At 39.0% G+C, this 21,388-nt stretch overlaps 2 protein-coding genes and 1 long non-coding RNA gene across 3 annotated transcripts; 2 read left to right on the top strand and 1 right to left on the bottom strand.

The window, feature by feature from the left end:
* The first annotated feature begins 27 nt into the window (after window positions 1-27).
* Window positions 28-4,931, top strand: LOC141809643 (galectin-3-binding protein A-like). Its single transcript, XM_074696759.1, has 6 exons — window positions 28-135; window positions 410-515; window positions 736-939; window positions 2,663-2,797; window positions 2,928-3,219; window positions 3,311-4,931. The coding sequence occupies exons 2-6, from the start codon at window positions 431-433 to the stop codon at window positions 4,383-4,385; spliced, it is 1,791 nt and encodes a 596-aa protein (XP_074552860.1). The 5' UTR covers window positions 28-135; window positions 410-430; the 3' UTR covers window positions 4,386-4,931.
* A 5,255-nt stretch (window positions 4,932-10,186) lies between these two features.
* Window positions 10,187-13,089, bottom strand: LOC141809174 (uncharacterized). Its single transcript, XR_012599992.1, has 3 exons — window positions 13,021-13,089; window positions 11,832-11,909; window positions 10,187-10,261 (listed from the first exon to the last, which is right to left on the bottom strand). It is a non-coding gene; the product is annotated as an uncharacterized LOC141809174 (long non-coding RNA).
* An 890-nt stretch (window positions 13,090-13,979) lies between these two features.
* Window positions 13,980-21,243, top strand: timp2b (TIMP metallopeptidase inhibitor 2b). Its single transcript, XM_074696628.1, has 5 exons — window positions 13,980-14,331; window positions 19,422-19,522; window positions 19,607-19,712; window positions 19,799-19,923; window positions 20,058-21,243. The coding sequence occupies exons 1-5, from the start codon at window positions 14,202-14,204 to the stop codon at window positions 20,253-20,255; spliced, it is 660 nt and encodes a 219-aa protein (XP_074552729.1). The 5' UTR covers window positions 13,980-14,201; the 3' UTR covers window positions 20,256-21,243.
* The last annotated feature ends 145 nt before the right edge of the window (window positions 21,244-21,388 follow it).

The following is a 21,388-nucleotide window of genomic DNA, read 5'->3' as shown; positions in this document are numbered from 1 at the left end:
ACTTATGGAAACAGCCGGAATGGGGAAGTGAACCTGTGTGGAACCCTCCCTGATTTTAGCAGGACTTTATAAGGGGTCCAGTTCTTTCACAGACCGCTCAAAGGGAGACGCACATTTGAGGACAACGCAGAGCAGGTAATGTGGTATTTATTGTTTGACTGGTGCAAACAGGACTTTAAGGGCACTGTTTTAGCGCAGTCATTAAAACTTTTCAAGAATTTTTTTTTTCTTAATACATTTAAATACTGACAATAGCTGTCGTGAATGTATTTCCCTCTTTTGGAGGCAACACATTTTATCATTTAGATGCAAAACTTAGCCAAAAACAATTCCAGAGTTTGATGATCGATGCTTTTCAGCTTGTCACAAGCAAGTTTCTGACACTGCTTCTTTGTCTTTATGTCAAAAGTTCCCATTTCTGGTTTTAGAGATGCTCGCATATCAAATGTTGTTCACTCTGTGGCTTCTGCTACTTCTCCATGTGTCTGCAAGTGCATTGAAGTTTGACCTGTTCCGTAAGTATTTCATCCGTGTTTAGATTAATAAACCTTTTCGAATTTGCTTCAAATGTAAACTAAGGATATGAAATCTTTATAATCTGTATCTATAATGTAGGATTTATCCACACATTCTGTCCACTTGCATGTCAAACATGTTTTCTAGCTTGTCTAATGTTTATATAACCTCTTTGTGCCACGGCCTTGGTTCATATCTTTCACCTGTGTTTGCACACAGGGAAACAACCCGAGCTGCAGGAGGGCGACATTCGGCTGTTTGGCTCAGGGAGAGATTCAGAGGGCCGTGTGGAAGTCTACCACAGTGGCAAATGGGGAACAGTTTGCGATGACGGCTGGGACATGGCTGAAGCCCAGGTGGTGTGTCGTCAGCTCAGATTCCCCGGAGCCAAATCTGTTGTCACTGGGAAGGACTACGGAAAAGGTGCCCTGCAATTCCATTTTTCCTCCACTAGGGGGCAGTGAAAGAATGGTATTTAGTAAGGAGCATATACTGCAGTTGGAGGATTAAATATACAATGCAGCTAATTTAGCCACCGACAAGCTATTTCATTCAGAAACACTGAAGCTTGCACAGTCTGTAGAGCAGGTGGAAAATCAGTTTTACTTTCTGCTTCTCACCAAGGTTGTAATAGTTTTGGATTTGTCATTATAGTTTAGTTTTAGTTAGTTTTGACATTTTATTTTCCATTACAGTTTAGTTTTAATTAGTTTTAGAGCAGGCATTCTAGTTTTTATTTAGTTTTGATTTTTGCAACAAGGCTTAGTTTTAGTTTTTTCATACCTTGTTAACCAGGTGCAGGATTCAAAAAGATCAGAGTAAATATTTTGTCATACTGTTTATTTTCAAGTCCAACACAACGCTCACTGCTCAGTCAATGCTGATACCGAAATGTTGGCTGCTGCCTTAAACACATGAAAATGATATAAACTTAGTATAAGAAATATAATCATAAATTATATAAAAAAATATTGACATAAATTGCATAAAATAATATTAACATAAATTATATTTTAAAAAAACAATATAATGTGAGCTTCAATAAATAAAAACTTGGACTCTGTAACAATCAAACTATTACAGATGCTCTAATTCATTGCTCCACTACGTTTCGTCGCAGCACAGCGCACAGCCAGTCAGTGCAGTAAACAAGCTCGTCCCTATAAGGCGCTATGATGGTGCTGTATGGCACTGACAACTGCCTAAAACTGTCTATAATTGGTCGGGAAAATGTGTCGGATTAGTTTAAATCCTAAAGGCTGTTAATATTGTCAAAAACTATAACTAAGGGAATTTTGTCCATCATTTTAGTTAGTTTCAGTTAGTTTTGTTAACACAAGATACAGTTTTAGTTTACTTATCGTTTTTGTTTTCTTTTCTAGTTTTTATTTGTTTGAGTTAACTGCAATGTATTCTAGATTTTAGTTTTCCTTTTTAGTTTAGTTTTAGTTAACTATTATAACCTTGCTTCTCACTTTGTTGAATTTAATATATACCAAAAAAATATTGCCAAGGTTACAAAGTTTATTTCTTAAAAGTCTGCATACCTGTATTGTTTCACCTAATAATCGCATGGGTATACACATAAACATACACATGCACTGGTTTAAATGGCTATTGGGGTAAGTGTCCACACTTGTGACTTGTTTGATTGTAATAAGTGTTAGTTTGCGAGATTTTTAGTTCTAGAGAGAGCTCTGCATTTTTATTCAGAGCTGCACAGATTTTCTGAATACTGAGCCAATGGGAAAGCAAAAGAACTGTCTTTGGACCTGCAAACAAAAATAGCTAATAAGGAAAAGACATCCAAAGATCTGTGAATCCTCTCACTAGTGTTCAAATTCTGACAATGACCGCAACAACTCAAAAATCAAAGAATGTTGGAAGATGTGTACTCAAAGTTGCAGTTTCAGAGGTAAGTACGTGGTCACACTGGCAAATTCTCCCGATAGAAAAATTCATCCCCTTAAACAACAGAGTCAGACATCAGTAAGTTTGACAATGTGATGCTTGGTTTAAAATTTCAAAAAGCTGCATTAGCATTTTCTCTTCTTTTAGCTTGAGTTTTAAGAACTATGTCAACTGCGCAAGTCTGGACATGAAAATAAAAAGTTAAACTTTTATTTCTCTTCATTTTACCTCACAGCATCTGGACCTATTTGGCTAGACGATCTTGACTGCAAAGGCACAGAGAAATATCTGTCAACTTGTACTTTCAAAGGCTGGGGACTAACTGACTGCTCCCACAAAGAGGATGTTGGGGTTATTTGTGAAACTGGAGGTATACAGTCCATACCTAAACCCTCTCTGACAAAGAGTCCTTTATATTGAACAAGTAGTGAAGTGATCCTGCAGTGATGCAGAGCTCAAAGTATAACAGTGTCTCACTTCATTTTTTTCTGTGATTCAAGGCCTAAACATGGGCGTTGATGATTCCTCACACCTGCTGGACCACAGCGTCACTCTGTCCGATTCACTCGGCCTGATTTTTGACAGTAGGCAGGGCTGTGATTTCCTCATCAAAGCCCGGAGTGTTACTGAAGACAGAAGTCAGGATGGGACCCTGGAGACGGTTGAGACAGAAATTTGTACACACAAGCTGATCATGTCGCAGTTTCCAAGCTTTAACACTTCGGAGGGGAGTACAAGTATCACAGTTAGCATCAGCCAGTCTTGTCAACCTTATTTCACCTCCTTCATCAGGTAAACTTGAGCTATTTAGACCTAATGTGACCTCTAGTTTGTAGAAAAGCATTTTCAATGTCGAACAATTTTTTACTCTGGTCTCTGATAGGTACATTTACACCCGTAAGATTGATGTGACCTTCGCCTCTGCGCAGTGCCTCCACTGGATGGCCTCAAAGTTTGGAATGAAGCAGCTGATGGAGGACACCGGTCGGCTCTTCTCTAAGATCCTCCCAGAAGATCCCTCATTTCAAACCCAACTGTCTCTTTATGAGTATGCAGAGGCAACCGGGGACTTGGTCCTCCAGGAGAACTGTATTCAGTTTCTGGCTTGGAACTTCCAGAATCTGACCAAATCCCCTGTTTGGATGACCATCCCTGATAAGCTCCTGAGGGCCATTCTAGCCCGCTCAGACCTGGTGGTGTACGATGAATACTCCCTGCTTGAGGTTGTTGAGAGCTGGATCAAAGAGAAGGGCAACTCTACTAGTTTGGAGACCCAAGCTGGCATACTGAATCAGATCCGATTCCCAGTGATTCCTGCTGAGAAATTGTATGACCTGCAGTTCAACTCCTCTCTCTACAGCACATTTAGAAATCTGTATCGTGAAAAAATGTTGAAAGCATTCCAGTTTAATGTTCTTCTCTTGAGCAAACTCCGGTTGGATCCAAGGTTTAGTGAACAGATTGAAGATTACAAGCCCAGGGTCTACACCTCTGAGTTATGGAGCACTGTTTTAGATTCTTCAAATCTGGACACAACTTACCGTACAGCCCCCCTCAGAAGAAATCAATATGGTTTACATGATGTTTATTATGGCAATTATGGTCAAGCCAGTGTATCGTTCACTACTCCATTCCACCACAGCATGATGTTCAAAGCCAAAAGTATGGCATGGCGAGCAAACGTCTTGAGAAATCAAAATGAGTGTTCAATGTGGGGTGAGAGGTGCGAGTCATTCCCAGTGGCACGGCTAAATAACAATAACTACAACACACAGCAGGACAACATTATCTATCATAACCGACTTGTGCTGATGTGCCAAGGCAAGTATATCTGTCAGGTTCAGGACTTTAAGGGGAACCTGGCTTATATCCCTATGAATAATGAGACCCAGACTGGCTACCCTTGTCCTGATGACCAGTACACGTATTACTTTGTGGTAAGACCAGAGTATGTTTGATACAATATGAGGTCAACAACTGTCACGTCTCAATCTTTCAATTCATTTTTCTGCTTTTGATAAAACAATCATAGAAATAAAATATTATCTTGAACATTGATTATTTTTAGGAATTAGAAATCTAAAAAAACAAGTATGGCATTTTTTCCTCCCACCGATCTCTGCCATTGTCATTGACAGTTGACCAGAAAGTCCGACCCCTTCTCGATGCAAAGTGGTGAGTGAGTAATATTAGACTAGTAAGGAAGTTTTCCAAAAGTCCAGCTAGCATAAAAAAAACAATGAATAAAAAAATTAAAAAAGGTATTAGTCAACTCAGCTCCTGAAGGGGAAAATATTGTAGGAAAAAGTGTGTCCACAGCACTTTTTCATAGTTGTTTAATCAGTTTTCATTTGGTGAGCAGTCATTTTAAGATCACTTACTGATGTCTTGTAATTATTTTTCTTTAGATTGCTCTGTCCAAAGTATGTATTACGTGCCTATGCTTTCTGCTAACATAATGTACACTCGCTTGCTTTTATCAAATTGTTTGTCAATAAAAAGGATTTGCAGATCATTTTTTCTGTGTTTAAGTGGTTTAACTAATTTGTCTTTCACACAACCCAATACCTAAAATGTGTTTCAGTCCATTGCACGCTGCACAGCAAAAAAACCCAACCCTAACCCTAACAAATTCAAATTTAAAATTATTACATAATTACTGGCAATAAACTTTTTTAAAAAATATTTTGCCAAAGCCAATGTTTACATAAGATTACAGTTTCGCTTACAGTTTCATTTAGCAGACGCATTTGTCTAAAGGGACGTACAACACAATCAAGAATTTAGACAGAAGGAAAACCTAGTTAGTGCGACAACAGTGCTACAAGTTATTTGGCTGCAGGTGTTGCCATTAAGTGGGGTACGATAAGCAACAAGCCAACAAACCACAATTAATTGCTGCAACAGTATTACTTCAAACTTCAACAACATTCAGTAGTAGTGCCAAAAATCATAAGAGCTGAGCCTTAGACCTACTGCCTCATTCTACCCCTACTCACCTTAAGTGCACAAGTGTTCCCTGAACAGTTTAGTTTTTAGACATCTCTTAAAAGTAGAAAGGAACTCTGTGGATCGTATAGAGTTAGATAATTCATTCCACCATTTGGGCACAACAGAGGAGAAGAGTCCGGCTCGTGATTTGGAGCCGCGCTGGGCTGGGAGCGTCTCTCACAAGCAGAGCTTAGTGGGCGAGAAGGAGTGTAGACCTGGATGAGAGACCCCAGGTAGGCAGGAGCCTTTCTTGTCAATGTTTTGTAAGCCAGAAGAAGAGCTTTGAATTTGATTTGTGCTGCTACTGGAATAAAAATGGTTGAGAAAACATATTTTTACACATATCAACCTAATCCTAACCCTGATCTTACCCTAACCCTATCCGTAATCTAACCTTGCCTAACCCCAATATCAGCCCAACCATAAGCTGGTAGCCTGTGTGGAGATGTGCTCTCTCCTCTCCTGTTTCCTGTACTCAAACGGCAGCACTCTGAACCAGCTGAAGAGTCTTTAGCCAACCAGATAAAAGAGAGTAACGGAAACCTGACCAGGAGGTAACGAAAGTGTGTACTAGTTTTTCTACATTGCTTTGAGACAAGATGTGTCTGATTTTTCAAAACAGTAAAGCTGGATGCTGGACTAACACCTCCCAAGGTGGTTACCTCTTCGGTCCTGTAAATAACCCCATGAAAGTTAGTGTTGTTTGTTCATTGTTTTATTGTATCAAGAGTGTTAAAAAATGGGTATTTGAAATGGGCTGTAGAAAACAGAAGAAGCATATTTGTTAAAATTTCTAACTATTACTCCTTTAGAGAACTCATCTGCTGTTTTCATGTCAGTTTGTTCACAGTTGAGTGTGAAGTTTAATGAATGAGTAAAGGAAAAGAAAAAAAATTCTCCTATTTTTTTAATTGGGTTTGATTGAGGATAATTGCAGTTTTCTCCCTGTGAGTCATGGAATCTTCCAGAACTTTCGTGTTTCTTTGGGCCAGACAGTTTTCACATCTTCCTGCATTTTCTTACGCAACACATGTTAACACACTGACAATACCCAGGCTTACATGCCTGGGCAGGTGGGTTTGCGGCTACATACTGTAACACACAGTGACTCATGGGTTTCTGAGAAGGCTGTCTGTTTATAAGAGCAACAAATGATGACATCACAAAAATGATTGATTAGTATTGAAAGTCATCACTGTATATTTAAACATGACTCCTCTACAAAAACACATAAGGATGTACTTATACGCTGGAGGGAGTGCGCTTCAGAAATGTGAATCACCTGCTGGTCATTTTGTGTCACCCATTGTGAAAAGGAGAAAGCAGAGATTTTCATCACACCATAGATTTGTTTTCGTGTGAGTCGCACTTGGCTCAAGTTTTATTATTGTGTCAGTCTGTCTGACATAAGTGGTCACTCATCCAGTCACGGCATATCACGTTTGTCCAGTTTAGTGTTATGAACAACAAATCCAGTAATCTCGTTTAAGTGTGCAATCACAAGTGATAATCTGGAATTTCCCAATTAGCTCACAGTCAAACAAAGAGACAAGTTCCTTGTAACAATAAATATAACCAACAATAAAAAATCACTTAAATGTGTGACGAGAATGAGGTGTGGTTGTTTTTGTCATTTAAACTTCCCAGCAGTGAAATGGGATCAAAACTTTTTGATCTGAGTGCAACACCAAGGATTATTGACGCATGTTGTTATCATTCCAGCAGTTACTGGCGGAATACACCAACCCATTAAAAAAAATTAAATAAAATCTGCTCCCTCCATTAAATCTGGTATCATGGTATTTGAGACACAGTTTGGCTCTGATAGAGTTAAGGCTTCTGACTCTGGAGATGCCAAACATCTGTCGTATGCAGTACAGCAAATATCAGATAAGGGGCGCCGGTATCGCCTACAAGTCCAATCACAGGTGAGAACAAGCCTTAAAGAGACCCCTTGTTGTTTTCTATGGTAACCCCTATGTTTCGATGTGTAAACGTTTAGTAACAGTTTACTGTTAACTCTGAAAGGAGTTTGGGGTACCGGTTTGGCCCAAGAAGGTCACACACCTGATGAAGTTCCCCTTCAAGTTAATGGCCTGGGTTCAACTCCAACCTGTGGCTTTTTTCCTTGTATGTTGTACACCACCCTTGCCCTGTTTCCTGAACTGTCCACTGTCCAGTCATCTCTGAATAAAGGATTTAAAAGCCAGGGAAAAATAAACAAGTTACAATAAACAAGTTTAAGCTTACTGTTTTGATTTTACTTTTTTCAGCAGAGTTCTGAGGTAGTTTACAATTTCACCTGACAGACAAAGCAACATACAAAATTAAGCAGTTGGGGGATATAGTACCCTGCTCAAGGGCACCTTGACAGTGATCAAGAAATTACTCTAACACCTCTCTGGTCATCAGCCAAATCCCCAATCTTGGTCCATGCTGGGACTTAAACCAGCAACCTTCTGGTTACAAACCAAAGTCCCTATGGTCTGAGCTACCGTCTTCTTAACAACGAACTGATGGACAGGGTGACACAATGGCAGGTTGAAGGCCTAACGTCTATGGCAGTAGTAGATGAAGGCCTAAATAAAGCTAAAACAAGGGTGGTTATTGGATTTAAAGAGGACAACAGAAAATAGGATTTAATTATTATTACCTCTGCCAAGGAGGTTGTGTTTAAGGGAGAGCGTGTCCGTTTGTCTGTGAACAACTTAACTCAAAAAGTAATTAATGGATCTGGATGAAATTTTCAGGAAATGTTCAAATTAAGATACCGAAGAGGTGATTCAAATTTTGGAGGTGGAGTCTGGATCCAGGAATTTTTTTAAAGGATTCTTTATCATTGTGAGATAAAACAATACAAGACAAGGTCACCATAATTTCTGACCGATGTAAAAGTACGATCCAGATCCTGGCAATAATCTGGATACTAAGATCTGGAATATGAAATATGTATTGGGTCATTATCATTTTCAACACTTTCAGGTAACAATTTATCATACAAACCTGCAACTAACACTAAATTGTCGCAGACAGTCTGCTGAAAGGGAGTATAACATTAAAGTAGGACTAAAGTGTTGCGTGACAATCACTATATGCTTGGTGGAGGTCTGCGCTCTCTGAGTCCTTTTCTAGTAATTATTAAAAGTTAGTTATTATTATTATTATTAGCTCCCAGCAGCACAATGACTTTTTCAACAGCTGAGCTGAAGAAACTTCTCAACAATTTTACTGTCATTTGGTGTTTTTGATGCCTTCTCAAAATCTAGATACAAAGTACGTTGAAATAAAACAGGCTTCTCACAAAATGTCAATCTCAATCACAAACAGCCAGAGACACATATCATGAAACACATTAAATTTTCAAAATTTAAATGATTGAGTAAAATCAAGAATCACTTTTGTTGAAAATGAGGAGGGGCTTGATACGGTCTGAATTTTTTTGCTATCTTAATTGCGGCCCCAGACATTCCAGTCATAGTTGAGCAGTGTTGTGGGCTTCAGAGGAAATGACTGTACAGGTATTTATATGTAATTTACCAGTATGGGCCTGTTAAGTTGAATAAAGTAAGAGTTCCTATAAAAAACACACATCACTACATAGTAAGAGCAACAACTCCACTCAAAGGAGCTCAAGAGTTGAGGATGCTCGGACAATACAGCAGACTCATTGTGACTAGCTGCTGTGACGCCCCCTTACAGGTGGTCATCTAACCCCAGTCAGTGAGGTCATATTAGTGTTTCTTCTGTCTTTTAAACAGATGTTTTTCTCATGTCCCAGCAGTGAATCCACAAACACTGGTCCACTGTCATCAGTAAGATGTGAATAGCTGCTCTGACAAATGGAAAAAGGTGGGAATTACCCCTGGGCTGCGGCTGGGTCACATCAGAAGGGGAGGCCTGTAGCTCAGGAAGGATTTTCTAAAAGTTATGAGATGGTCAGGTCATGTGGCATGTGTGAAGGCAACAGGGCAGAGGAAAGGGGAGTCAGAGGATGTTGGTCAGTGCCGCAGCACCCACCAGTTCCCGCAATGAGACCCTCTTTTTCTGTCTTGCCAGGCACTTCTTTCAGAGAGTATTCCTGGCCTTAGCAGGTCTATAATTTAGAGTACAGAGGTTCTAATTCCTGAGCCCCTTTCTGGAGTTTGAAGTGGGTAATGTACACAGGGGGCTGCTTACATTGCACTTCTTCGACAAATCCGCCCTCTTTCAACAAATTAAAACCAAATGTTGATACAATAATCCAGATTTGAACAGGCAAGTAAAACCTTGCTCTGATGGGAGAGTAGCTGTGTGGGAAATAGCTCAGGATGGTCAAGCTGTGAGGTCATGTGCAAAATGCTCAGAAGTCAGGGACATGGCTGGGATTTGAGCAGAGCCCACCACATTAGTCAGCACCTCAGTGCAAAGGAAGCCCACTGTTTGGAGAGAGGGCGGCAGGCTCTGCCCAGAAGAAGGCGTCTGCTATTCCTCTGATGCAAAGAGACAGAGGGACACTTCTGCTCGTTCGGTCTTAGATGTGTCACTTCCCCTCACGTGTCTTCATCTTGACCCCACGCCTAACATCTGTGTTTTTTTTTGTTTCTTTTTGCTTACGTTTTTTGCATCTGGTAACTTCCACTCTGCTTATCGAGTCATACATGCTTGCAAAATTTCAAACGATTTGGTAACTTTCCAAACTGACGGCAATCTAAATCCAAAGCAAATACAGCTTTAAATACCCCTTCAGGAAAAAGACAAAAGTATTCCATTAAAAAGAAGACTTTATTTTCCTGTTCCTCTTGTTTCCTCTTACAGTTACGCCCTCTCTCTGCTTTCTTCTTTCCAGACATCAGGTTACAGAGTCCTGTGGAAAAGCAACCAAGCACAAAAAAATGCTCAACTATGAAAAACAGTGGAAATATTTGCCAGGGTAGCCAGAAGGCTGACTGTCAGGGGCCAAAAAATGATGTCAGGGAGCAAGGCAGCGGTAGCAGCAGCAGCAGCAGATACAGTCCTTTCACTGTTTTTCTCTTCACAGTCATTAACAGCTCAAACCATCACACACCTCATGTCCTGACGGTGATTTCCTGTTCTCGGCAAGAAAAGAAAGGAGGCGGCAAACTCTCTACTCTCCTAATCTTCAGTTTCCAGAGATAAAATCAGTGACAAACTTTCTATTTGAGACTGTTTTCCAGCTAAAAGATGAGAAACAACAAAAGAACTTGACTTAAGTTTTACTTCACAGCAATGTGTAGGAGTTTTTGGTAGCTGGGGAAATCGCTACCAGATTGAATGTATTAAGTTTAGGAGGATGATGTCACTTCTCTCCACTCTACCTCTCCTCCTCCTCCTTTTTCTCCTTAAGTATTTTACTTAATTCAAACAGCATTTCTACTGAGCTGAGTGTGCGTACATAAACACTCTCACTGAATCCAAGCCAAGCTAAATATACTCACTCACCTTAGTATTTCCACATGAGTTGTTAATCATTTGATACATTATGGAAAAACTCAATGAGTATGTGAAAGTGGTAGCTAATACTAATGAAAAACTGAATGATGACATTCCCTGTTGCTATTTTCAGCTTTACTTCCAGCCTCAGCTTATTATTTATTTGCAGACCCTGAAACACCTTTACTTCATTCTAACTGCTTTTAAAACTTTTTTTGTTGCTGTTGCTTTATTTCAAATGTGAAATATATCACACATCCAGTATCTTTGCTGCAGAAAAAAACACAAAAAAATAAACAGTGAGTACAGTATTATCTCTTTATCTTCCAGCTGCACTCTTACAGAAGAATCCAATTTTAAAATGACTTGGTAGAAATTATCTGTCCTGATACTAATGGCCTGACAGGCTTTTTGGAGAATTACAAATGACTCATTTGTCCTAATGTCAGATAATTAAATCACCAGATAAACCATCTCAAATGACCTTTCCAGTATAATTTCCGCCTTTACAGTAAGCTTTGTGCAGTCAATAAGCACTAACTTCAGCACACCACCTACTCAGAACCATTATAGTTTAGGCCACCAGCTGATGAACACATGAAAACTCCCACAATGTCCAAACACCATGTGATGGGAGTGAGTGCTATAGCAACAAAATAAGCAACAAATAAGTCAAATGCAAAGGGGGACAATCTCTAAATATCTATCCAAATACATGTATTATACTTTATATTCATGGGAGAACAGATGATCCTGCTTTCCTTTTTGTGTCCGTAAGGCAAAAAAGGTGAGGATACTGAGAAAATTATGGAGCACAAACAATCTACACTATGACGCAACTCGAGACAAAGTGGACAATGCTGATGACCGCGTAGCACTGCGTAGCTGTGTATTCATACGCACTCTGCGTCAAAAACTAGTACGCATCATAGGAGCTTACGAACAGAGAGGAGTAACCTTTGAAACCTTCTCTATTTTCTTACCTTTATTGGCATCGTAAAGTCAAAACGACGCAAGTTGAGATGTATTTATGAACAAGCCTTTAATTGGCAACGTAGCACCTGCAAAAGAGACCCTGAGACTTAATTCACATTTTGACGCTATCAGTTCATTTGACCTCTAAATACCAGTTACTGTTGGCCATAACCACGACAAAAAAGCAACACTTGGCTCTCTATTTAATTCTTGGATGAGTGTTCCACAGTGTTGGCTGCTGAATTGCTGATCCCATGTGATGCATTCACTGAGCATTGTAATTCTCAAACAAAAAATAACTCATTTTACCAGTAACATTCCCAGTATCCAGTCTGTTGCGGTATTAATGTGAAAATTCAAGAGAAAATCAAGAGAAAGTCCAAATCGGGAGTTCAGTGGGAGACAGGGTTAGAAAAACAGGAGACCCCCGCAGAAAATGGGACTGTTTGCGGTATGGCTACAACCTTGGCTCCTCCAGCACAGAAGAGGCCAGCATCTTTGTAGCAAGTAGTAAAATGTCTCTACAGGACTTTATATAATCTGATACTGGGTGAAATTTTTCTGTTAGCCTCACTAAGGCTGCATTTATATAAAAACAGGACTTTGTGCACTCTCTATAGCTGTGTTTTACAATGATATCATGTAACTGCAACTCAATGAAGGTGGCAATTTTTTGACCTGTTTTTTGTTTTTATAAAGCAACTTTGAGTTTGAGGTCACAAGTTCACGGCCAAAACAGTGAGGTAATACGTTAAGAAATGACACTGTATGTTACGTTGGAAAGTCTGCTACACACGTTTCTGTAAAGTTTGTGTGGTAACTTTAACTACGCCAGAAAAGAGGAAGAATGGAAGTCAGCTGCAGGTCAGTCTGAGTGTCCCCCTCACGACTTTTTGTCAAACTCCTATCTCAACTTAAGAAACACGCTCACGTGTACTTTGGTTGACCCAAGACCAAACTAATACCACTCTATAATTTTTGGTGAGTGTAATTCCTAGTTAGTAAATAGTACTCAAATCATACTTTCGGCCCCAGCAAGCTATATTTGTCACAGAAAAAACATCATGACGCCGTAAAAAGTTGAACGAATAAAACAGTATTTTAGCCTTCAGCTCAATCATCTCATGTTTACAACATATTTCATAACTCATTCTTATTTCCGAAGTAGATTAATATAACATTAAAAAAAACATTTACCGTGTTCACCTGCTGATCAACAGTTAGGAATAGAAAGACGTGAAGAGCTCTTTTGAGGACCCGCGATTTCGCGCTCTGAAAGTCCGTGCTGCTGTAGGTAGCTCAGCTTCCGGTCAAAGACGTCACGTGACATTCAATACGAACTTTATCAGACGATAACACAAGAACAAAAACAAATTTAGACCTATTATTGACTGAATTGACAATATATCTTCCCCCAAAAGATTGCATGAAACAAAAAAGCAACCACGTCAAATAAAAGTAACTTTTTTTTTTTTTTTTTTTTTTTTTAATTTTGAGTGTTGGCATTGCCAATTTATTCGCTCTAACAGCGCCAGCTACAGTGAGTATAATGATATATACTGAAATATTTAGTAAAATGAGCCTGTCACGTGAGTAGTACTTTCAAAATAATAATAATAATAATTTAATGGGAATTTATTTCATCTTCACTGAATAATTCATATATTAATTTTGCTGACCTTTGTTTTCATCATACTTAGACAGGGTAGATTTCACAGTTTACCTATTTGCAGACATAATAAATGCCTATTGGTACTGTGTGGTCTCAATGTATTCCCATGAAAAAAATCCCATAAACAATGTTCAGTTTATTTCTTTATTTCTTCATTCTTCACTGGGGTTATAATTTCAGATTAAGTGTTTAAATCCATGTGATTTAAGGAATCGGGGGTGAAAACGTGCCCCAAAGTTAAGGTTCTTAGTCATCGGACTAGTTTATGGAAATTTTCATTTCTATGTGGGCGGCCTGGGGTGACTTTACATTGTATGTTTCACGTCACCCCAATGTTTAACACAGTGACCCACCTCTTCGTGCAGCGTAATTGTGACAGACGGTGACGGGGATTGCGGGTTGGATGTGAAAGTTTTGGGATCCCAGACCTCCGGCTGCAGCGTTTCCTGGCTGAGAGCACAGCAGGGGGAGGAGCCTTTTCTAATAAAAAGCGCCGGACGGTAGCAGACAACAGAGTTAAGAATCTGAGTGCAGACTTCTGCAGGAATGAGCTCTTTTTGAAGCCATTGGGCATCTCAGTTCTTGATAAGCGGAGCATCAGTCTCTTCCAAGCTTTGGGCAGTTTTTGATTCTTTGCTCTTAAGTTTGCCACTCTGATTCCTCTCTTTTTTTCCACCTTTAAAATTTAACATCGCAGTTTTCTAAGATGTCCTGGACGGCGCACAGTTGTTTTGTCACTCTTGCCATTCTGTTTCTCTGGCGGGTGGAAGAAATTGCAGAAGCCTGTAGCTGCTTCCCTACGCATCCTCAGGAGGCATTTTGCAACTCAGACATTGGTAAGTAGTTTTTACAAGCAAAGTAAGTAAATGTAAGACAGCATGAAGTCAATGTTAGTCTACCTGTAGATGAAGGGACTGTTTTTTCTTTTAATGACATTGGGGAAACTCTGCAAAGTAGCACTCAGCTTGTGTTTACAGTTACAGAGGGAGGATGGAAATTTCTATCACCCTGTTCTTTCCACCACCCCTCCCTCACTGTCTCCTTTTTTTTTCCTGAATCATTTGTTGACAGTTTTGATTCTGCAACAATGTAACCTAACTTAATAGCACTTAGATCTCACCTTCACCTTTATTGTCAAATAGAAGCTTGAAATATGAAATAGTTGCTGTCCTTTTAGAAGATTACAAATATTTTCCTTCAATAACCATATATCTGACTTGAAAGGCATTTATGCAACTCCACTGGGTTTTTAGAATTTTAAATTTTAGCAATTAATATATAATAAGTTTATATTTGTAGGGTTTGTTTTACAAGAAAACAACAGGCACAGGAATTCAACTAACAGTCTTGCCATCCTGCTTCACTCATTCAGTAACTTCTGAATGGCCACTGAAATTCAAGTCCATGGGAATAGTTTCCCTCTTACCTACCTATTACAAAACTTTGCCTGTTGCTGCCTTCACCTTCAGACCCAGAGTCTCAACAGTGACCAGCTTGTGTAGCTATCCAACCAAAGGTCTGCTGAGGGTCTTTTTTCTCGCTAGTGAGGCAGGATCAGTGTGTGTGGTATGTACACAGAAGCTGTTTTATTCAAAGGTTTCTCTCTACCCTTGGATTCCACGACTGAGGCTGAAGAAACCACATTATTTTTTCTGGGGAGTTTACTGTAAGGCTGGGGTGTCCAAACTGTTTTCAAAGAGGGACACATTTGATTTTTGAATATGAACAAGGACCAGCGGCTCCTAGTGACACATTGATTAGGCATAGAAGTAACATATGAATTCTCTATTTGATCATTTTTTCAAGAATTTCTAGAAAAAATTGGCATCAAACGTACTTGTGCCATGGTTACAGACTTTTGGGAAAAAATCAAAAATCAAAACTTACCTGTCCCTCAGTTGCCTTTTAATACCAGATGATAAGATGTCAGTTATCTGTGGTGTTGCTTACTGCATGAACATCAGTTAACTCTGCTTCTTCTCAAGGAAAATGTTCTCCACTAGGGGGCAGTATGGGGAAAAACATTAGGATATTTTTTATGGCAGGATTTTATCATGATTATTCACCTTATTCTTATAATTATCTTATTAATATTTAATCTTTATCGTACTAATTATGATAATTCTTATCCTGCATGAACTCTGAATGTTCATTAGGCATATTTCAAATCATGATAAGTACATTCATTGTGTTTCTGCAGAATGTGCAGAGCTTATACAAGTAGCCTATGCACGGTCCAATTGTAGATTTAATAGGCATCACTAGAAAAACTTGAGTTTTTCTTCCACACGTGACAGAAAATGTAATTGTGGCCATAATTTGATTGATTAATGAGGAGTAAATTCGGTGCCATAGTTACTACATTAGATATGCCAGCTGAAAGGGAAAGGGGTTTACCAGCAGATGCTTTAATAGCCTTCCTTGTAAGGTGTCTTCTTTGCAAATTGGCCTGACAAAGTGGATCATAAAATCCCAAAAACAGGTCCAGCGTTTGTTGCTGTCTTAAATGGTTTACTGCTACTTCTACTAAAACACAAACAAAAATAAATTTAATGAATGAAAAAAAAATTCAGACACATATTTCTTTCACATAAAGTCTTTTAAACCTCTGTACCATTTTGAAGCAATGCAAAGATGTAACTTTCCTCATCAGTGTTCATATTTGTGTCATGCATCATTTCTTTGGTCCGACAAGAATCAGCTCCATCTTTATCCAATCAAAGTACAGGAGTGTTGGTCACGTGACCTCCTGATTCATAATTCTACAGAAGAATCTCTGAAGCAAGGTCCTAACATTACCCTCACCACCCCTAACACCTCCAGCTCACGCCTCCTGATTCAGCACCATGGATAGACCCTCCTTAAAAAATTTAACACCTTTTGTCACAATTAGCCTGTCTTGTGCTTAAAGGGTTTTCTGTGTAGCACTATTTTCTTCAACTAACAGTTTAAAGAAAATAGTAAACATTTAAAAAGTTTTCTGCTGTAGGTTCTGAGGGAAAGGATGTCCATGTGATGTTTTAACTGTGTTCATTTTCTGGCTGCTGCAAAGAAAATGAATGGGTGACTGACTTTGCAACTAATTCTACACTCTAAATAATGGCCACTTGTAGCTCTGCCTGGCACTCAGTTATTTATCACATCTTTGAATATCCAGTTCATTGTCTGCTACACTACAGCTCATTTCTGTTTCACCATTCAGAGTTATAAAACATAGCACCGGTGTGTAGATAACCATGCAAAATTTTTTTTTTCACATGCTGTCTCTGCACAAGTAAGACTTGAGGAACCACTACTTACTGTCAGACAGTTTACTGAAGTGAAAGCATTATTTAACTTGAGTGTCTGGAGCCAACGGCAGATGACTCAAGAGCATGAGTAAGTCGCAAACTTCTCTTAACTGGAAGTCAAGAACAGTTTAAATTTGCAGAAGTGTCTTTTTTTTAATTTCCTCTTCAAGGTGGGGGTGAGGCTAAGGTAAAAGTACAAATAATAAGAAATCCTAACATAAAAGGGAAGCTGCTGTATGTAGTTTTAACGTGACTCACTACCGTTGCCTTTAATGACTTAGCCATATTGTTGTAATATTAGAGACTAGATAAAGTAAACTTTGAACTTATTTATTTTACAACATTAAATTGTTTGTTATATCATTGATATTGAAAAAAAAAACGGTCCTGTAAATGACTACTTTTATAAAGTCAGCCATGCACTCTTGCACGCTGTGTAAACAAGAGCTAATACTGAGGGCAGATTGATGCATTGATGTGTAAATGTCATTAATGACTGGATGTAACCTCCACATTTAAAAACCATGAGAACAGTAGCACAGGAAGACTGAGAAACTTCTGCATCAGTCAATTACTTATACATGTTAAAAGCTGCAAAAACCCCTTTCTTTCAATGAGATAAAACTGAAAAACATCCATGTATCCTTGTCAAGGATTACATTTGAATTCATAGTTAAGTTTTTCTTTATCGTAGCTGAACTGCTTTGTGGTTTCTTGGAGAGGAAATGCATGTAAAGGCCCTTTAATTACATGACATGAATTTGCTTTCTTCTCTTTAACCATTTGTTTTTTTAAAGCCCTCCCAAAACCGCACCACAACGTTCAAAATAATGTGTTTATTGTTTCAGTAACTAGGAAATTACACATTAGAGTTCAGTTTTCTGTAGTGTATGATTTTAGAGCACTGTCAGATTATTCCTGTAAACATCGTCCAGCCCTGTCAGATAAGCTCTGATAACCTAAACTGGATTTATCAACTATTTTTTAACCACCTGAAGCAATTGCCAGAACAGTACTATCAATGCGGCAGTGTGTAAGTTAGGCTAAAGGAAAGTCTTGCTTGCATTTTCTGTTTCTGCCTTTAATATCCTCCTAATGCTGATGGATTAAAAACGTGTTTGCTTTTTTTCATGTTTAATGTAATTTAAAGGTTTTGTTTATGATATAATATAATATAATATACCTCCTTCACACAAAATCCAGCGTTTCATATTCTTACACACTGTATATTTTGACCTGCCCTACTTTAGTCTAGTAAAAGGAGACGTGGTCTGTGTGATTCTGCACACTCAGGAGAACAGAATTACCACTAATCCACTGTGTAGCCCAAAAAGTTGGATAGTTTCTGTCCTCAGCACTTCTCACTCATAGTGTTTTAAGGATATTGTAAACCAGTATAGTCTTAACTTATGAGATGTATTTTGTCATCTGATCTTGTTTTCTCTTACTGCAATACAACTTCTTATTTTCACACTTTCTTGACTTCCTCTCTGACTCATCTTTTCCTGAATGTGGCTGTTTTACTTTGAAGAACCCTCTCCTCCTTTTGCAAACAGGACACTTGTGCGTGAATGTTAACCCTGCACTGCAACTGTCCATTTTTCCTTTGATCCTCTTCACGGAGAGTGAAACTGCTCCATCTGCACACACTCTCTCATTTTCCCCTCTGTTTTCCTTTTTTTCCCCCCTTCAGAGTCCACTCTTTAGACCCTTAAAAGGAGATGTTCTCGAAGCTTCTATTGTCATCAAATTAGGGCACATGTGGCTTGCAGTTTTCGTACCTTCCATCCCGCAAAAAGAAAATTAAGAAGCTTGATCTTATTGTTCGGCATGGAGATAGTTGGAGGCTGTCAGTAGCTGACACCTTGTGAAAGAAAAGTGAGCTCTGGGGACATGTGGTTATCATTAGCTCTGTCGCTACTTTCCTCAACTCAAAAGATTCTCAATATGATCTTGTCAACGTCTTTTTTACTTTAGCAGTTGTATAAATGTACAGTAATTACTGCAGCTTCATTACACTGATACTCTTTCACTGATTATCTAAAGGTATTGAGCTTTTACTGGCACATGATTGTTTTCCAGTATTTGACCATCTGGAGTCACATGACGGGATCAGCCTTTGTGAAACACTTGAGTCATATTTTTGTCAAGTACACAGAGACTGAGCCCAAGAGCTCATCCGTACGCCTCTGATAATATTTTCCACTTGGACTGTTGTTTTTTTCCCCCTGTAAATCTGGAAGCTGCAACTGTGGAGCGCAGGAGAGAAGGAGAGAAGGAGAGGTTGATTTGCATGTCAGCACCTCTCTGCAGAGAGGCCTGGGGGCGAGCGTTCTGGTTCAGCTTTTTCAAAGATTGCTGACTAGCTTCCTCCTGTGTCGGGCCAGCAGCCTGGGAGCAGGCAGCGCACATTCCTCCCTCTGATTGCTGCGGCTGAAACTCTCATGTGCCTCTTTCTTCTGCACCTGGCACATGAGAACTTAAGCTCCAACCCGCACCCATGAATCATGGCCAACACCAGCATGCTGAACCCGGGCAGGGCTTATATTGGAGCCATAACTAGATCAACAATAGTGATTGGAGATTTGTTTTTCAGTACAAAGAATGTAAACCTGGGTTGTTTTGTGTCTCTTTAGTTATCAAAGCAAAGGTAGTAGGAAAGCAAGAGATTGAGGTTGGCAATAACATCTATGGAAGCCCAATCACACGGATCCGGTATGACATCAAGCAGATAAAGGTGAGTTAGATAAAGCTACCCTCAAACTTTGGTATGAACAACACTGTGGAGCTACACTGGTTTCATTTCTGTTTGTTTCAACAGATGTTCAAAGGCCCTGAACAGGAAATCGATGCCATCTTCACCGCCCCTTACTCTTCCCTGTGCGGAGTAAGCCTGGAGACAAATGGCCAACACTATCTGATCACAGGTAAAACTTCTCACACAAATCACACTTTGTAAAAACTCAAAGTCGTTTTTTCCAAACGCATCCAATGTACTTCTCTTGCTCCACAGGCAGAATAGACAGCAACGGAGAGGTGCACGTTACACTGTGCAACTATATCAGACCATGGGAGACCCTGAGCACCACCCAGGAGAAAAGCCTGACTCAGCACTACGAAATGGGCTGTGATTGCAAGGTAGAAATGTTAAAAAGACACATTCAACAAAGAATCAGCCACTTCTGAGTGACCACAAACCGAAAGAAGCCTAAAAATGCATACTTCTCGCTGTAAGCACAATCCCTGAGCTTGGTCTCTTTTCTGTTTTTTAGATCATTCCCTGCTCCACCATCCCCTGCATGACCAGCAGCCCGGCAGAGTGCCTGTGGTTGGACTGGGTATTGGAAAAGACAGTCAACGGAAAGCAGGCCCAAAACTTTTCTTGCATTAAGAGGAGTGATGACTCTTGTGCTTGGTATAGAGGGTCAGAGCCACCCAGAAAGGATTTCATGGACATCGAAGACCCTTAGCTTCAATGCTGTCTCGTAGTTCGAAGATATAGAGAGACTCAACACAAATACCAAACAGCAATAAATTTACTATGAAAAAAAAAAAAAGGATTCTCTTGTTCAGAAAGCCGCAGGGTTTGTTCTTTGTGGTGAGGGTTAAAAAGGGCGAAACTGTTTCTTATCAACTTCTTTTGTAAACAACAGTCTTATGAATTCAGCACTTTCAGACGCTTCAATCCAAAGCACTTCACCATAAACCACTCCTCCCTCTGCTGAAATAAATTGATAATTATTTAAACAGTTTTACTGTTTTCTGCAATTTTATTTGTGTGCTTTCTGTTATACAACACCAACATACCCTTAAGTCATAATTCAGTTAATCTGTGTATTCATACTAAATTTACACTCATTTTTTGATATGTGACAGCGGAGCTATCACAAGGAGCAAACCTTTGCCACTCATGTCTTGAATTCTTTTCATGCTGAGTACAAAAAAGTTTCCCGCTTTTTCAAAGGTGTGGGTGATCAACCTGATTTCTACAATCATAAATAAAAGAAGAACGCACTTTGAACACAATTTTCATATTCATTGCCATATTGCCTTCTATTTAATAAAGAGGATTGAATCCTTCCTTTTGTATTGTTATACAATATATTCTCCCTTTATGCTTCAGTGTAAGATCTTTATTTAATTTAATAAGATAATAGGACTGATCATATTTTATTCAAAAAAGCCATTTTGATACATACTGTGACACCATTGATGAAAAAGGACAACACATTTTTACAGCATTAGCATGGAACACACTCAAAGTGCATTAATGGCCAAATTGTTGGTCTTGTTATTTAAAGAAGAAACTGTAACCAAATAGTTTTTGTATCAGTGTGACCGTAGAAGTTCAGAGCATTTTCTTCCTTAATTTTATTACTAATATAAGGCTGTAAAATTGTTTTTCATTTGAAACTGTTGCCATATATGCTGTCTTGTGCTGGTTTCACATGAGAGATTTGAAGTACTTTTTTGCATGCTTATTCATTTGAAACAATACTGTAAATGTTTTGACTATAATATTAAATGTCCAACTCTGTTTCAATGCTTCAAACTGACTTTTTTTGTCACTTTTCTGCCAACACTTGAGTCCTGTCACAATTTA

This window comes from Halichoeres trimaculatus, unplaced genomic scaffold (assembly GCF_033239565.1).
Source record: "Halichoeres trimaculatus isolate MK-OKI-2021-1 unplaced genomic scaffold, fHalTri1.1 fHalTri1_scaffold_20, whole genome shotgun sequence".
In the NCBI taxonomy this organism is placed as follows: domain Eukaryota; kingdom Metazoa; phylum Chordata; class Actinopteri; order Labriformes; family Labridae; genus Halichoeres; species Halichoeres trimaculatus.
The sequence above is the reverse complement of the archived record's forward strand: the minus strand, read 5'-3'. Positions and strand labels throughout refer to the sequence as shown.

Coding starts and splice junctions, on each gene's coding strand:
- LOC141809643 (XM_074696759.1), top strand. CDS start 431: ATGCTCGCATATCAAATGTTGTTCACTCTGTGGCTTCTGCTACTTCTC. Junction 516..735: donor ATTGAAGTTTGACCTGTTCC/GTAAGTATTTCA, acceptor GTTTGCACACAG/GGAAACAACCCGAGCTGCAG. Junction 940..2,662: donor TGGGAAGGACTACGGAAAAG/GTGCCCTGCAAT, acceptor TTTACCTCACAG/CATCTGGACCTATTTGGCTA.
- timp2b (XM_074696628.1), top strand. CDS start 14,202: ATGTCCTGGACGGCGCACAGTTGTTTTGTCACTCTTGCCATTCTGTTT. Junction 19,523..19,606: donor ATGACATCAAGCAGATAAAG/GTGAGTTAGATA, acceptor TTGTTTCAACAG/ATGTTCAAAGGCCCTGAACA. Junction 19,924..20,057: donor AAATGGGCTGTGATTGCAAG/GTAGAAATGTTA, acceptor TCTGTTTTTTAG/ATCATTCCCTGCTCCACCAT.